The 18596-nt window shown below is 41.3% G+C and overlaps 1 protein-coding gene across 1 annotated transcript; it reads left to right on the forward strand.

The window, feature by feature from the left end:
• Positions 1 to 6762: 6762 nt before the first annotated feature.
• On the forward strand, positions 6763 to 14329 carry LOC136154777 (A-kinase anchor protein 17B-like). Its single transcript, XM_065916936.1, has 4 exons — positions 6763 to 7518; positions 8989 to 9119; positions 10891 to 11122; positions 12689 to 14329. Exons 1-4 carry the CDS (start codon positions 6763 to 6765, stop codon positions 14327 to 14329), a joined length of 2760 nt encoding a protein of 919 aa, XP_065773008.1.
• The last annotated feature ends 4267 nt before the right edge of the window (positions 14330 to 18596 follow it).

Below are 18596 nucleotides of genomic sequence, written 5' to 3' on the forward strand. Positions count from 1 at the left end.
TACCCATTCCAGTATTCTTGGGCTTTCCTGGTGACTCAGATGGTAAAGAATCAACCTGCAATGTGGGAGACCTGGGTTTGATCCCTGGGTAAGGAAGATCCCCTAGAGGAGGGCATAGCAACCCACTCCAGTATTCTTGCCTGGAGAATCCCCATGGACACAGGAGCCTGGCAGGCTATAGTCCATGGGGTCGCAGAGAGTTGGACACGACTAAATGACTGAGCACAGCACAACAGCAAGATATGAAGGTGCTTAGTTTTTCTTTCTTCCCCAAACTCTCCCATGAGTGGGCTTTTGTAATTTTTTAGTTATTTGCATAAAAAGTACTCAGTGCGATTGTGTATCTCAAAATTAACTAAACTTTAGATGTTTGTATTGTTAGCTATTTTTGTGTAATAAGCCATCCGAAAACTTAGTGGTTTAAACAAAAACCATTTCTTATTTCTCACGAGTCTGTAGTTTCTCAGGACTGTTCTGCTCATCTGTGATGGCTGCAGCTGATCTTGATGGGGATTGCTCTGATGTGAGCCGTCAGTTGGTGGGTTGGCTGGGAGCTGACTGGTCTAGGATGGCTGATAAGCCATCACAAGTAGGCTCTTTCCCATGTGGCCTTTTTCAAGCAGGCTAGCCCAGGATTCTCCACATGCTATGGAAGTGTTCCAGGAGAGTGAGGGCCACTTGACACCTTGTCTGAGAGCTGGCACTTGAACACTTCTGTCACATTCTATTAGGGGGAAAAAAAGGCAAACTCACGTTCAAGATCTGGGGAAAAATAAACTCTATCTATTGATAGCAACAACTCTCAGTTCAGTTAAGTTGCTCAGTCGTGTCCGACTCTTTGAGACCCCATGGACTGCAGCACACCAGGCCTCCCTGTCCATCACCAATTCCTAGAGTATACTCAAACTCATGTCCATTGAGTCAGTGGTGCCATCCAACCATCTCATCCTCTGTCATCCCCTTCTCCTCCTGCCTTCAGTCTTTCCCAGCATCAGGGTCTTTTCCAATGAGTCAGCTGTTCGCATTAGGTGGCCAAAGTATTGGAGCTTCAGCTTCAGCATCAGTCCTTCCAATGAACACTCAGGACTGATCTCCTTTAGGATGGACTGGTTGGATCTCCTTGCTGTCCAAGCGACTCTCAAGAGTCTTCTCCAGCACCACAGTACAAAAACATCAATTCTTTGGCACTCAGCTTTCTTTATAGTCCCAACTCTCACATCCATACATGACTACTGGAAAAGCCATAGCTTTGACTAGACAGACCTTTGTTGATAAAGTAATGTCTCTGCTTTTTAATAAGCTGTCTAGGTTGGTCATAACTTTTCTTCCAAGGAACAATCATCTTTTAATTTCATGGGTGTAGTCATCATCTGCAGTGATTTTGGAGCCCAAAAAAGTAGTTTCTCACTGTTACCATTCTTTCTCCATCTATTTGCCATGAAGTGATGGGACCAGATGCCTTGATCTTAGTTTTGTGAATGTTGAGTTTTAAGCCAACTTTTTCACTCTCCTTCTTCACTTTCATCAAGAGGCTCTTTAGTTCTTCTTCACTTTCTGCCATAAGGGTGTTATCATCTTCATATCTGAGATTATTGATATTTCTCCCGGCAATCTTGATTCTGGCTTGTGCTTTATGCAGCCCAGCATTTCTCATGATGTACTCTGCATGTAAGTTAAATAAGCAGGGTGACAATATACAGCCTTGACGTACTCCTTTCCCAATTTGGAACCAGTCTGTTGTTCCATGTCCAGTTCCAACTGTTGCTTCTTGACCTGCATACAGATTTCTCAAGAGGCAGGTCAAGTGGTCTGGTATTCCCATTTCTTTAAGAATTTTCCACAGTTTGTTGTGATCCACACAGTCAAAGGCTTTGGCATAGTCAGTAAAGGATAAGTAGATGTTTTTCTGGAACTCTCTTATTTTTCTAGATCTAACGGATGTTGGCTATTTGATCTCTGGTTCTCCTGCCTTTTCTAAATCCAGCTTGAACATCTGGAAGTTCACGTACTGTTGAAGGCTGGCTTGGAAAATTTTGAGCATTACTTTGCTAGTGTGTGAGATGAGTGCAGTTGTGTGGTAGTTTGTGCATTCTTTGGCATTGCCTTTCTTTGGGATTGGAATGAAAACTGACCTTTTCCAGTCCTGTGGCCAACTGCTGAGTTTTCCAAATTTGCTGAGCATCATCTTTTAGGATTTGAAATAGTTCAATTGGAATTCCATCACCTTCACTAGCTTTGTTCGTAGTGATGCTTCCTAAGGCCCACTTGACTTCACATTCCAGAATGTCTGACTCTAGGTGAGTGATCACACCACCATGATTACCTGGGTCATGAAGATCTTTTTTGTATAGTTCTTCTGTGTATTGTTGCCGCCTCTGCCTAATATCTTCTGCTTCTGTTAGGTCCATACCATTTTTGTTCTTTATTGTTCCCATCTTTGCATGAAAAATTCCCTTGGTATCTCTCATTTTCTTGAAGAGATCTCTAGCCTTTTCCATTCTATTTTCCTCTGTTTCTTTGCACTGATCACTGAGGAAGTCCTTCTTATCTCTCCTTGCTATTCTTTGGAACTCTGCATTCAAATGCGTATATCATTTCTTTTCTTCTTTGCCTTTCACTTCTCTTCTCTTCATAGCTGTTTGTAGGCCTCCTCAGACAACCATTATTCCTTTTTGCATTCTTTTTCTTAGAGATGATCTTGATCACTGCCTCCTGTACAGTGTCACCAACCTCCATCTCTAAGTCATGTTACAAAGCGTGTGGATACAGGGAGGGGTGGAAAATCAGCATCATTTTTGCAGTTGTTAGACTGCAGTAGTTAATATTGTCCTTCAAACTCCCATCTTTCAAAGCTCTATACCTGTTCCAGTGATGTACCCAGTTATTAAAAAAAAGAGCCTTTCTCAGAATTTAAGCCAATTAAGAAAATCACTTTGTTCTTTCTAGCCATCCATTTTACACATCATTCTTGAGTCTAGTTTATTTTTGATGATTTTGAAATATCAAATCCACAATAAAACAATTTCAAAATTGACCTCCATCAAGACTATTTAAAAGAATGTAGCCCAGACTTTGAAATCAAGCAAAGCATTCTAAAATGTTTAAAACAACGGCAGTATCCTTGGAGTGCTGGAGACCCTGACAAACTGGTTACCTTGAAGTGATTAACTATTTTGTGTATATTTTTTCTGGAACATTTGTTAAAGCCTTGCTTTAAAAATATACCTATTGACTACAGATATATTTGGGGGTTTAGTGTATTTTAATTGAATATCAACTTACTTTTTCTCCTAAAGGAGTTTAGTGTTGACTTATTTGGGTTGCAAACTGCAGCAAACTGACTGGATTTTGTCTTCATTTCACTCTCTAGATAATGTTTTTGGAGAAGGAGCACATGTTTATTCTCATATCATCCCAGTTCAGTATTGCTGTCATAAGGATTTGTAGAACCTAATGTTTTAGATATTACTTTTAGTAAAGTGTAAAGTGTTAGTCGCTCAGTTGTGTATGATTCTTGGCAACCCCATGGACTGTAGTCTGCCAGGCTCCTCTGCCCATGAGATTCTCCAGGCAAGAATACTGGAGTGGGTTGCCATGCAACCTCCTCCAGGGGATCTTCCTGACCCAAGGATCGAACCTGCATCTCCTATATCTCCTGCATTGGCAGGTGGGTTCTTTACCACTAGTGCCACCTGGGAAGCTCAGACACTGCGTTTAGTGGCTTTTAAAAAACCGGTGTATACAAACTTTGTCCCCTAAAGGGAGTTGACTTGAGTGGTCTTTCAGGAACAGTGATAAAAGAATTCTGTGCCTATAAAGTTAACCAAAATTTAGCAGTAAATCTTGCCTGAGAGTTTCCATCATCTGGCCGTACATGTTTGTATTTAAATCTCCTTGAAGTTAACATTAATGAGAAACTCAGGTGATACAGACTCTGAATATATGCATTACATTAGAAAAGAAAATTCCTTTATTGAGAAGTGCTATTTGGAGTCAGCAAAGAGGAGCAGAAATCCCTATTTGCCAGTATCAGTGATCTTATGTTGGGACAGCCTAAGAGAGCTTGTTCACATGAAATGCCAGCAAGCACTCGTGTTTGGACATTTTTCTATTCCCAAAGTAGAGGGTAGATTCTCCTTGTCATTCACTAGAAGAGGCTGTTTTCTTTTCCCTTGATCTAAAAGATCAATTTAGTGAAGGTCAACAGCCTGGAGAAATGAGAATAGATTATGTCTGCGTAAGACTTCGAAACCAACCTGGACAAAGGATGTTACATCAGTTGCCTGGGTTAGAACTGTCAGCTGGTGCATGTCCATGAATGTGCTACATGTATTTTCTCGTGGCCCTGTTTCTGTGTCATCCCCAGCGGTTTTTCTGCGACTTTATATTTCAGCTCAATTATACAACAGACTAGAGATTTGAAATCTTGGAGTGTTAATGTATTGTTGTTCAGTCGCTAAGTCACATCCAACTCTCTGTGACCCCATGAATTGCAGCACGCCAGGCTTTCCTGTCCTTCACTATCTCCCAGAATTTGTTCAAACTCATTTCCATTGAGTCAGTGATGCCACCCAATCATCTCATCCTCTGTTGCCTCCTTCTCCTGCCCTCAATCTTTCCCAGCATCAGGGTCTTTTCTAGTGAGTTGGCTCTTTGCATCAGGTGGCCAAAGTATTGGAGCTTCAGCATCAGTCCTTCCAATGAATATTCAGGGTTGATTTCCTAGGATTTCAGTAGGATTGACTGGTTTGATCTCCTTGCAGTCCGAGGGACTCTCAAAGAGTTTTCTCCAGCACCACAGTTCGAAAGCATCAATTTTTTGGCGCTCAGCCTTCTTTATGGTCCAACTCTCACATCCATATGTGAGTACTGGAAAAATCATAGCTTTGACAAGATGGACCTTTGTTGGCAAAGTGATGTCTCTGCTTTTTAATATTCTGTCTAGGTTGGTCATCGCTTTTCTTCCAAGGAGCAAGCGCCATTTAATTTCATGGTTGCAGTCACTGACCGCAGTGATTTTGGAGCCCAAGAAAATGAAATTTGCCACTGTTTCCACTTTTTCCCCATCTATTTGCCATGAAGTGATGGAATCAGATGCCATGATCTTAGTTTTTTGAATGTTGAGTTTTAAACTTTTTCACTCTCCTCTTTCACCCTCACCAAGAGGCTTTTTAGTTATTTTTTGCTTTCTGCCATTAAAATGATATCATCTGCATATCTGAGATTGTTGATATTTCTCCTAGCACTCTTGATTCCAGCTTGTGAGTCATCCAGCATGGCATTTCCCATGATGTGCTCTGCATATAAGTTAAATAAACAGGGTGACACTTTTCCAATTTTGAACCACTCCATTGATCCATGTCCAGTTGTAAATGTTGCTTCTGTCCTGCATACAGTCTTCTCAGGAGACAGGCATGGTTGTCTGATATTCCCATCTCTTTAACAATTTTCTGTGATTTGTTGTGATCCACATAGTCAAAGGCTTTAGTGTAGTCAATGAAGCAGGAGTAGTTTTTTGTTTTTTGTTTTTTTTTTTTGGAATTACCTTGCTTTTTCTGTGATCCAACAGATGTTGGCAATTTGATCTCTGGTTCCTCTGCCTTTTCTAAATCCAGCTTGTATATCTGGAAGTTCTTAGTTCACATATTGTTAAAGCCTAACTTGAAGGATTTGGGGCATAATCTTGCTAGCATGTGAAATGAGCACAATTGTAAACTAGTTTGAACATTCTTTGGCATTGCCTTTCTTTGGGATTGGAATGAAAACTGACCTTTTCCAATCCTGTGGTCACTGCTGAGTTTTCCAAATTTGATGGCATATTGAGTGCAGCACTTTAATAGTATTATCTTTTAGGATATTAAATAACTCAGTTGGAATTCCATCACCTCCCCTAGCTTTGTTCATAGTAATGCTTCCTAAGACCCTCTTGACTTCACACTCCAGACTGTCTGGCTCTAGGTGAGTGACCATACCATTGTGGTTAACTGGGTCATTAGGAACTTTTTTGTACAGTTCTTCTGTGTATTCTTGCCACCTCTTCTTAATCTCTTCTGCTTCTGTTACATCCTTGCTCTTTCTGTCCTTTATCTTGCCTCTCTTGTATGAAATGTTCCCTTAGTATCTCTAATTTTCTTGAAGAGATCTCTAGTCTTCCCCATTCTATTGTTTTCCTATATTTCTTTGCATTCACTTAAGAAGCCTTTCTTATCTCTGCTTACTATTTTCTGGAACTCTGGATTTAGTTGGAACTCTGCACATCTTTCCCATTCTCCTTTGCCTTTTCCTTCTCTTCTTTTCTCAGCTATTTGTAAGACCTCCTGTATGGACAAGCCATTTAATTTTCCTGAATCCACTGAATGTCTCTATCTACAAAACAGGCTTGAAAATACTTACTCACAGGTTGCTTCAGGAACCAAATGAGTTAAGTAAGATAAACGATAACCACAGCTTATAGTGATTGAGAACTTCTTGTGTGCGGGGCACTCTTCTAAGGACTCCGCCCATTTACTCTTTCCTAAAATCCTATTGTTTCTATTTTACAGTTAAGGAAACTGAGACACAGTCTATAGAAACTCTCTGAAACCTCTAAAACACATTAAACAAATGTTAGCTCTCACCTTAATTCTCCTGGTAGTGTATATTTCCCTATCAGTTTGACCTAAATCCGACAAATGCTAGCACCATTCAAAAGCTGAACCTGTGTTTCCCTCCCTTGGTACCCTAACAGTTCCTTTTCACCATCTCAAGTTTCCTGTGGATACCATGACGGTCACGGTGGTGTATGATAACTCAGAGGCCACAGAACTGTGCGCAGCTCAGCACCTCTACCTCAAGCCCATAGCAAAGCTGATGATCAATGTGTTGCTCCCTGAGAGCCCAGAACCCTCGAGACCCGTCTCTAACTGGGAAGTTCTGGACCAACTGAAGAGCCTGATTTGTCCCGACCAGTTCACCACTGTGCGGCTTGCCAAAAGCACCAGGGACTTCATCCGATTTGAGGGGGAGGCGGAAACGCGAAGCTTGGTTCAAATCCTGAAGGCCAAGTTGCACGGGAAGATCATCAAGCTAAACGGCTTGGAAACAGACTTAAAAGTCATGGTGACAGACGCCCAGGGAGAGTGGGAGCACTTTCCCAAGGAAAATGGGGCCACCCCGATGGGTGATGGGTCTGAAGAGCAGGACCACGATAAGAGCCCCAATTCCATATACTTTGAAGGCCTGCCCTGCAAGTGGTTTGCTCCCAAAGGTTCCAGTGGAGAGAAGCCGTGTGAAGAGATCCTTCGGGTGGTCTTTGAAAGCTTTGGGAAGATCAAGAATGTAGATATCCCGATGCTCGACCCCTACCGAGAGGTCATAACCAGTGGGAGCTTTGGGGGGTTCAACTTTGGCTTGCAGACGTTCGAGGCATTTATACAGTACCAAGAGTCAACTGACTTCTTAAAGGCCATGGAGTCCCTCCGCGGGATGAAGCTGATGCTTAAAGGAGATGATGGGAAAGCTCTGGCATGTAACATCAAGGTAAGGAGCAGCCAGGGTATTATAAAAATTTTTTTTTCCCCATGGTTCAAGTGGTCTTGAGTAAAAGCTAGAAGGAAGCCTCTGGAACAGATTTCCTTAGACCACCTTGGAGGCTCTGATCAAGAGCTTATGTAAAGATTTATATTGCCATTAATAAATGGGTGTTTTCTGGGGACCAAGTATCATCAGGATTGATTGGGACATTCTCCTACTGTCAGCCATGCTGCCAGCTGTGGCTTGAAGTGATGGTTGTTATAGTTCGGGGCTCTGCCCAGCTCCTTGGAGGACATTAAAGGATTCTTCATGGTCCTTATGGAATCATCTCATATGCTTCTTCTGTTTGACAAGTTGCTAGGAAAGGGCAACATGCAGCTTGAAACAAGAAAGGCAGTTTATTCCCTCTTTGCTATTGGGGTCACAGTTTACTATACTTTAATGACGACTGTCAGGTAAATTCTAAAACATAAGCCCAACAAACCTGGCTCCTTTCCTTTCAAAGTCATTCTGTCTATCTAGCATGAAGACAGCTTCATGACTGTCTGAATGCCTGGTCATCTTTTTCTTGAAACCTTAATGCAGCTAAACCCTTTTTCTCTAAATCAGTCTTTAGTGTGAATTTGAACTTTCAGCTTCAGTAGCTTCAGGGGTGTGTGTGTGTGTGTGTGTGTGTGTGTGTGTGTGTGTGTGTGTGTTGTGTGTGAGGCTACTTGGGTTAAAATATATGTTTGAAAATTATGAGCTATTCAGTCTGACAGAAGATCTAGCAAATGCTATAACGACTACCCACATACCACTGCAGCTTAAAAAATAAAGCATTACCAGTGGAATGAGAACATGTTCCCCTTTGTGTACCATCCTCAGTCAAGGCTGCTCACTCCCCTCAAAGGTAACTGTGATGGTGAATTTGGTGGTTGTCTCTCATGCATATTTAAATAGCTACTTCTGCATCCTTATGTTTTTTAGGCAAATTTATTTGTGGTGCCTCAATCTGACTTTTACTTTCTTTTGAGATTTGCAAAGTTGTTTAATAATCACTATAGTCAGATCTTGTATCTCTTTTGGTCAATTTTCCTACATCTTTGCTCCCCCCACCCCATTTCTGGACTGGTTTTGTCTCTGCTAATTTAAAAAATATTATTAATATCTCAGTTAATCAGTATAACAAATCAGAAGCAATATACTCACATACCTTAGAACTTCTGTCCATAAGGGCACGATGATGCTGCATATGGCTGTCAGGTGAGTTCCTCAAAGGTTCTGCCAAAGAAAGTTCTAGAAACCCCACAAGAACAGTTTGAGAGATGACTGAGAGTCAGTGTAACTGTCTGGGTACTGGGATGCATCGAAGGCATTTTTAATTCACTTGGTTTGGCATTGCCAGCTACAGATTAGTTTTAGCTCTCTTGGTCTGGGACATATCCAGCCAGCGGGCAAAGTTTTCTAATGATACTTTGAATTGTTTGAGAGCAGGTTATGTTTGATACAACAAAACACTTCAGCGAAGGAGCTATAAAGAAGAGAAATCAAGAAAGACTGAAATTACAAGAGTTGGAGGAAGAGAGGAAAAAAGCAAAGAAAAGAGAAGAGGAAGAGGCTGAAAGGTGAGGAGACCAAGTTCAACAAAGAGCGTTGTTGTTGTTGTTGTTTTTGTTGTTTTTTTGTCTATTTTTAAACTTTTGATTATGGATTTATCTCTTCAGGTGAATGGGTTCACTTAATAGATAGCATGATGGGGGGAGCCGGAATTGGTGCCCATTAGAAAATTGCTGTCTTTCCGTTACACTGTTACAAAACCAAAAGGAGAAAGCAGTGAAAAACAAAATACTTTAAAAGTATGCTTTTCAGGAGGAACAAGTAATGAGGAATAGTAGGACCAACCAGATTAGGTCGTCTAGGAGTTAATAATCATTAAAAAAAAAAAAAAAAAAGGCCAGGTACTTTTAGCATGAAAATTCTAGCCTGCCAACTTATAAGTTTCACCAGTTTACCTAAATTTACCAAATATTACTTTGCCCATCCATTGAAATTTTGGGGAAAATTCCTTTCTGTTTTGGAAAAGATTTTCTTTCATAAGATGATCCATAATCAAACTAACCCAGAAAGATCTGTTGAGACCATTTTTCTTGTTGGCTCAAGATCTTTCTGTGAATTTAAGGAGCCTCTGTATTTACTTCTTTGAGCTTACCATTGTTTCCCAGTTTAGGAGCTTGAGACTAGAAAGGGCCATTGGATTGTCAAGGGTTTGCCAAGAAGGGACAACTGGACCGGAACTACAGGGCTCCCCAAACCACTTTTACCTTCTTCCTGGCTCCTCCCCTTGCAGGTTTATTCTTCCAGCCTTTTATGCAAATTTAGGAGTTTAAGAGTAGTTTTCCATGTGCCTCTCAACGTTTTTTGGTTGGCGGAGTGCTAGGAGTTACTTAAGGTCATGGCTGTGAAACTTGGCCAGAAGTTGATCCCAGTAAAGGTAATGATTCCTCCCAAATTTCCAGATCGATCATGCAGTTGAGCTCATCCTCCAGTTTGGGGCTTGGTCATCTCTCAGGCAATTGTCCTCCCCTGCCCTTCCCCCACCCCCCAGGTTTCCATGCTTCTATGAGAGCCTAACCAAAACATCTTAAATATTCAGAAAACAGAGAAAAATAAGCCCAGATTCTTCTAAACCAGCCTATTTTTATGATAATGTACTGGGTGGCTCAGATGGTAAAGAATCTGCCTGCAATGTGGGAGACCCAGGTGCAACCCCTGGGTTGGGAAGATCCCCTGGAGAAAGGAATTACCTGCTCCAGTATTCTTGCCTAGAGAATTCCATGGACAGAGGAGCCTAGCAGACTACAGTCCATGGGGTCACAGAGTGTCAGACATGACTGAGTGACTAACACTTCACTGTGTTAAGGAGTGTGCACCAAAGACCAGTTCTCACCTTTAAGATTTTCTGAATGCCTTGACTTACTTTCATTTGTGTCTGTGTGACCAGCTCAGGGAAGGTTTTGATCTCAAGAGAAATGGAATCATCCCTGCGAAAGCTAGATCCCATAGTCCCTGCTTTTGGTTTGAGAAAGTTGGAGTGGGGGGGGGGGTGTTGAGGCCCCTCCTTTGAATTCAGTAGTCTTCTTCGTTTATTTTTTAAATACACTCTCTCTGCATGAGGTCTCCTGTACATGTTTCTAACTGACCAATTTCGTTACACATCTCTCCCCTTGACTGATAGTCACAGTGTCTTTTGTCATCAGTGGTCTAATGTCGAGCCCTGGGGTGTTGTAGCTGGAGATTTTGGGGAACTCCTGCCAGGGAGGAGGTAGTAGGGAGGAGAGTAACCTGTTTGCCCAATAAACACCTTCTGAAGGGTTCACTCTCTTAATCATTATCCAGAAAAAGAAAAGAGGAGAGGAAGATCCAGGAAAAGAGGAGAAAGGCCAGAGTCAAGAGACGCACCCAGAAGGAAAGGGACAGGCACCGGCAAAGGAGACAGAAGGACAGCGCCAAAGTGGAGGCCCAACCAGGGTCCAGCTCTTCCGAGGACCTGGAGAAGAGGAAGATCCCACTGACCCAGAGGCAGCTGGAGGCCCTCTACCTGATGCGGGCACTCCTGAGGAAAATTGTAGTAAGGCTCTTGCCCCATTGTTCTTTGGTTTGGGTAGCTAGTGACCTCTCTGAGTCATCAGGCCTTTACTTTGAAATAGCAGCCTATTGTTTAACCAGTGGCTGTGGAAGACTTACTGTATTTGTTGAGGTTTGTTTCCAATAGGCTGGTCTCTAACAACCATTTTGCATTGACCAAAGGGATACTCAGATTCTCTGAAGGAGTTGGGTCACCTCCACCATCTGGCGTGCACGCACACACACACACTTTCTTTCTCAACTTTGAGATGATCTAATTTAGAGCAGTGCAGCTTGTGCACCTACTCTTCTAAGCTCCTAATGGAGGTAACAGATAACGCCAGGAAGAGGGATGTGGACTTTGTAATCCTTCATTACTTTTCGCTGGCCATTCATCAGTGACAGGACTGGATGGGAAAGGAGGCCCTTGAACAGACATGTTAGTCTAGTCTTCAACTGTTTGCTAAGGAATACCTCACATCACAGACCAGTTGTTTGGAGAGTTTCAGTTGGGGAAGTTTTTGTTCTCCCACTTACTGACCTCCTAAAGATAATCAGACTCAGCAGATGCCCCAGAGTAAAGACCAAAAGCCACATTTGAAAAGCCACATTTAGCGTTCTTAAACACCAAGAGTGAATGGCATTCATTTTCGGTAGATTTGATTTTAGGTATATTTGCCATCTCACCTGGTTTTTTTTTTTTTCTAATTGGTATGGCCCATCAAACTGCATGAAATCAGGATCAGAGAAACCTCACATTTATTTTGACAATAAGGCGAGCTGGATCTTTTTTAGTTTGGCTTAATGACTGCCAAAAGTGACTTATTTTGAAGAATTCCTCTCTTTCAATGTGTGTGGTACCAAATTTGAATCCCAAGTCCTGGGTAAGCTCTGAGCCCTGATTTGTGCTGAGTGTCAGTGGGAGCTCAGTACAAGCTCTCCCATCAGGGTAGGGGCCATAGGCCACACCTTTCACCTGCCCTGCAGTCATGGACGGCAGAGAGCACCATTGTCACAGCCATATTTTCTACTTGTTATCTTGTTTCCAACCGAGGTGGGCAGGTCAGAGGCATGCTCACTTGTAATCCATAGGAAGAGGCCAGAATAAAACCCAAAAAGGCAGTTTGGCTTTTACAAAGCCAACTGACCCTTTAAGGCACATATTTCACCCACCAGTCTTTTCTTGTTCTAGGACTGTAGCCCCAGGGAGCACTATAGAACATTTCTTATTTCTCTTCATGTTCCCACCCTCGAGCACAATACCTGGAACAGTAAGTAGACCCATCAATTTATGAACAAAGGAAAAAAGGATTATGTGCTTTTAAAGGTATGTAAACCAGGGTGCCTTTTAACATAAGGACAGGCACAGACCTAGTCAAAGCAGCTCCTATTAGATGGAAACATTTAATTTTGTACCTCCCGTTTCTTCAGTGTGCTATTATTCTTAATTTGGATCTACCCTAGGTGTAGTTAGAAACCTCTTCAGAACAGTGCTATATAGCCCAGTTTTCTTTGAGATTTTTAACCTGTTGAGCTTTTCATGTGAGATTTTTAACCTTTATCTTTGAAGGAGTCTGAAGAATTTTACCCACGGAAGGCGAATGTTGCAGGCTCCAAAGCTCATCATGCTCCGGAGACTGTGTCAGGAACTCTGAAGAAAGAAGAACCAAACACTCAGTATCTTCAAAATCAGGAGGAAATGCTAAGATACCACATTTCCAGGTCAGATTACAAACGTAAACGAAAAATGAAGAAAAGGGTTAGAGCTCACTTACGTAAATCTTCCCACCACCTTGGGGGAAAAAAAATAAGATATTCAGCAAGAAAAGAGAGAGCTGGAAAATCATTAACTGACGAATATAATAACAGTTTGAGCTGTGACCAGAATTCCTTGCAAATTATAATGACTCAAAGTCAATATCTTGAGAAAGAAGACCAGCATGGTTCTAATACCTCCTATTCTTCCAGATTCGTTGAGAGAGACCGTAGCAGGAAACAGAAGATCTATGAAACAGATGAATTTATTGACTATCTTTTAAACCATTATCAAACTCCAGAATATGCCCGCATCTGCCTAGAGCCAAGTCACATAACAAGCACATGTCAGTGGAAGAGAACTGTCCTTGTGAAAGGAAATAACTTTCAAATCAATTTGAGAAAACATAAGCATCACTCAACCAGTTTGAGCCAAACACAACATCTAGATAGGAGAGAACAAGTACAAGAAGATGATTTCTGGACAAATCTTTCTTGGGATCCTGAGCATATATCACAAAAGAAAAGAAAAATGGATTATGCTGAAGAATGTACAAAGAAATTTAAGCATCATTTTAAGGACACAGCCAGTAAAGCTGGTGATTGCCTGTCCCCAGCTGATGAAAAGAGCCATCTTTTGGAAAAGACTCATGCTTACCAAGTCCAGGATCCCATATCCACAAGTCAAAGCCAAGTTTCCTCATCTAAGAGGTCAGCAGACTTTGATTTGAAGTTGAGAGATTTCTTAGAGGAAATTAGCAGTGATTCTGAATGTCTCAGTGATAATCTTAGTGTAAACAAAGAGAAGAAAAAGAAGTCTGTGGCCACGTATGATAGCTGCCCAGAAAAGGGATGTCTTGATGCTGATGAAATCATCACTTGTGATACAGAAATTATGTCAAGTCAGCAGGCCTTGTATGCAGAGGGGAAACATAATGGGGAGGAAAAATACTCTGAATACAAGCTTAGGAAACCAGGCAGGAGGTCCACTTATGAACTGAGATGTTCGTGGCTTGAGGGTAAAAACAATTCCATTAGAAATGAGAACAGCAACAGCAAAGAGAAGGTAATACTGGCCCCCCAGTACTTATCTGATGAAAGCCACCACCACAAGTCCAGTGCCAGTGATCAGTTAGACACTGTCATAGGAAAGAGGAGGCAGTTTAGTGACAGTGCATTTGACCACAGAGTCAACTATAGGCTCTTTCAAGTGCCAGTAACATCATCAAAAAGTGCAAATGCTTCATATTTGTGGGGTTTTCCCAAAAAAAGAGAGATACCTTGGAGGTCAGAATATAACTGGGATGCAGGAAAGATGAAAAGACGTGAGTATTCTGGAGATTTCATGCTGAATTCTGGTAGTTACTACATTAGACATAACAGTCTGGAGCGCATTGACTACAGAAGCTATTTAAGAAACAACTTCACCAGTTCTTTTTATTTTCAAATGTTTTGAAGGTTTCTTAGATCAGGGAAACCCTTATTCACAGTAAAAATCTGCAAGAAGAAAATTTAAAACCAAATGTAGCTATGTAGTTAGCAACTACAGAGCAAGAGAGCAAACACTTAGGAGCTTGAGCAAGGTCAAATACAAAACCTTGCTTCTCTTGCCAAAGTATAAAGCATAGATCAAAGTGTGTGTGTGTGTGTGTGTGTGTGTGTGTGAGATGTGTTGGCAAACTGGAAACACCAAAATCCCAATTCGAAACCTTGGTGAAACAATGTGTTTGGAAAACTTTCTTATCTAAGGACAGACATTTCTACAGCTCGATTGCAGCTTTAATTTGGTGCCACCAAAGGAGCAAATTAACATCGAGAGGAGTTAAGATAGCCCTCTATGGCTCTTCAGCTGTCGTAACATTATCATTTAACATCATTTATCTTCAAAGGGATGGCAGTGAATGCATAAGGATCTTTCTACTTGTTCTTTGATTTGGTTGGAACACCATGTGCAGCAACAAACTTTCCTGACTTTTATCTAGAAATAGCTATAGATAAAAGAAGAGAGATGACACCTAGAACATACACTGGACTTATTCATGACATTAGAGGGTTCCCTGAGCATCCACCAGAAGGAAATTAATCTTATTAATATGTTCATAGGACTCAAAGAGTTGTCCTTTTAGAAACAAAGCCTTGGAAGAAGAATCTAAAAGGGGCTCAGATTGTCTTTTGAGGCTGACACAGAGAGTGGACCATTAGCAGAGTTGGTTTTTTTTGGAAGAACCCCATGTCATTCCATCATAGAAAAGCAACAGGATTGAAGTGATACAACTTGGGATTTGCCAAAGGAAATATTGAATGATCCTGGGGCACCAAAAATGGCACTTGGGAAGAGAGGACGTGAGAGTATTCCATTTCAGGTTATGTAATCCTTTCACTCAGGGTTGGGTGACATCAGTTTGTAAAAAGTCACTGAATATCCCCAAACTGACTTTTATAAAACAGTAACAAGTGCCTCCTCAATCCTCAATAATGCCATGGAGTTAGGAAGAGTCAAGGGTAAAGCCCGTACTTTTCTAGCAGGGGGAAAATTGTATGTGTGCAGAATTTGTAAACTCTTAACATAAGCAATTTATCTTTTTACCTACTGGTTTTGGACTCCTTGAATATGTTTTTAAATTGAGATATTTTATAGATTCGTAAAGACATACATCTTAATGCAGTGCATGTTCTATCGAAAGCTCGGCTGACTCATTCTGCCTTATATTGGATTTAGGAACTCAGGTGGGGCAGTAGATGACTTTTTTCCTTCCAACAAAACTATAGCTGACATGGCAATTGAAGACCTCAATGAGATTAGGCTGCCTGCAGTGGGAAAATGTGTTTTAATCCACAAAGTAGTGGAAGGCAACATTTTCATATTACATGATTCATTTCAAACAGTCCTAACTTGATAGTCCATAGAAAAGGACCAGCTGGTCAAGCCAAAGTAGGACACCAGTCAGTGTGGCTGCCCAGAATGATAAGGCACGATGTGTGCTTGTAATTAGACTCTTGAGCAACCTGATATCTGAAATGCCTAGAAAATCTTCAAATCATTCATTTATTTGTTGGCTCTCTTGTATTCAATTTTACTTGCAAGCCAGTGACTCTGCCATCAGAGTCATACAAGCCATCAACTAGGCTTGGCTTGTCCAATCTGAAAAATCACTCCTAGGACGAGTGCCTTTTCTCCTCTAAGGACTAGCAGTGACTATTAATGTTCAGAGTACTATTGTCTGGAGTAGCCTTTAAGTTATAACAGCTTGTATTTTGTCAGACAACCTGCAGCAAGCAGGTATTATTCTTTTCCAATGAGACCCAACCTCCCTATTTTTTTCATGTTTCATGCCCTTGAAACAAAGAACATTATGCGTTTGTAATGGAAAGCAACTATGCTTGTTTTGGAAAAAAGAAAGAAAAAACAACTCAATTTCTTCTGTCATTTGATAATTTTTCTTTGCAGAGATTTTAGGCATGAAAACAATTTGCTGCTCAGTAACCAGACATAAAAAATACCTTGCAGAATACAGCATGTGCAATTAAAAAATTTTTTTTGTATAATTGAATTGGTGCTAAGTCACTTCTATGTAATACTTTGGTCTAGATACCATCCTGGGACCCAGGAGAAAGTAAAAATACTGGTTTTGTGTTTACTTTCTATACAACCTTGGGTTTTTATGTCTTGAGGTAATGCATTCTAGATTTGAGTAAATCTCTTTTTTTGGTGTGTGTAGGCCTTAAGCAAGGATGAGAACAATTTCTCCTGAACATTTCAAATGGATGGAATGATTTAGAACTGAAAATGTGATACTCACTTTCTGTTAATTAACACTGTTATTCTTTGTTGTGCTGTTATTTAAGTGGTGCAAAAGTTTTCTCATATCTTTTTCCTATGTCCAATGAAGGGCCGGAACTTTAATCTGTGTCTTTTTAAATAGGTGTTTTCATGTTTTTCCTTGTATGCGTTACTAATAGTGCTTTAAGAATTAGCTCAAAGTCTGTTAATGTGTTTTTGTTACATTTGTTTGAATTCCTCAGGTAGAAAGCCATTGTAACCTGATAATTTTGAACTTAAGAACCAAATAAATGTATTTTCATTTGTTGCAAGACTGTTCAAAATGTTCACTTTTAAATGTTGATAATTCCACTTTGTGGGGGGGTGAGATTTCTACCTGTAGTATGCTGCTTTGCACTAACATTGCTGCTCCTTTTTGTCATTTGCATTGGTAGAGAAATAATACATGTTTGATTTTCAGATATATTAAAAATAAAGTTTTCATAGTATAGAGTCTTTGTTCATTGACCACATGTGCTGGATAGAATATCACACACCTGCAGTAATATTTTCTTTGAAAATATGTCTGGTTTCACTACTGTTTTGAGGCAACTTCTCCTTTTATAATGCCAGTTAATGGCAATTGACTGTCAGAGCTCATGAAAATGCAGTTGTATTTTCATTTTGGATAAATGAAAATCATGATATTTTGACTTAAGACTAGTCTCCCTTCAGCAAAGGTTTTATCAGCTCTTTATAGGTAGCAAAACAGATTCCACAGAATTTCACCTCAGCCCTTAGGGCTTTGCAGGTGGTGCAGTGCTAAAGATTCCATTTGCCAATGCAGGAGACGTGGGTTCGATCCCTGGGTTGGGAAGATCCCCTGGAGGAAGAAGTAGCAAATGCTGCCGTGGCTGTAACCACCACTCCCCCATCTTCTCAAACGGTGCCTTTTACATAATACGGCTTACAACTGTGTGAGCTGGATTTAAGTTTCTAGAGGAAAGTCCTGCCAGGATTCTTGCCAGGAAAATTCCATGGACAGAGGAGCCTGGCGGGCTACAGTCCATGGGGTTGCAAGGTTGGATACAACTGAGCACGCGCGCGCACGCACACACACACACACACACACACACACACACACACACACACACACACACACTCTTCAGACCTTGGTGAAAGTGTAGAAGTTACCCCATTTCCAAAAACATGTGGGTGTGGGATGGGGAGTCCAGTCATAGATGTGAGGGGCTTCAGTGATCAGTCTTTGATCCTGAAAGAGTTAACTGTATTTTCACACGAAATGTTCAGCAAATTTCTTCTAAATATCTGTAACAAAGGCAGACTGGTACCTTAGAGGGCAACTGGGCACTTTAGAGCTTCTTTTTGTTCAAAGAGCTTTTTCTGAGACAGCAAAGGCTGCTTTTGCTCATTCTGGATTGAGGGTTTGCATGAAGTGTGGCCCTCTGAGGTAAGGTGAACATGATATTGTGTAGAGAAGCCACAGAGATGCTGCAAGCACGTAGCAAATGCTGCTTCTGACCCTCAGATGTTGGGACTGAGAACACGGTGTCTAGGCAGGGGCTGGAAGAAAGCAGGGGAGGAGGAAAGAGCTGTTCACCTGGGCCCCTCCCTGGTTGGCATGGCTGGTGCCATGGCTGTAACCACCACTCCCCCATCTTCTCAAACGGTGCCTTTTACATAATACGGCTTACAACTGTGTGAGCTGGATTTAAGTTTCTAGAGGAAAGTCCTGCCTGATAGTAATATCCCTTTACCTGTAATCAATACAATGTTTAGTTCTGAATGGGGGGAATCCGGCTATCTGGGGTTGAAGCTTTTAACCAGGCTCTGGATGTTTTCCTCTTGGCATCAGACAAACCTGTTTGAGTAAAAGGAGTAGCCTAATCTCAGGCTGCAAAGGTGGCCCAGTTTCTCTCTCCCTCCCCTTCCCCCAAAGCAT

Source organism: Muntiacus reevesi, chromosome X (assembly GCF_963930625.1).
Source record: "Muntiacus reevesi chromosome X, mMunRee1.1, whole genome shotgun sequence".
Lineage (NCBI taxonomy): Eukaryota > Metazoa > Chordata > Mammalia > Artiodactyla > Cervidae > Muntiacus > Muntiacus reevesi.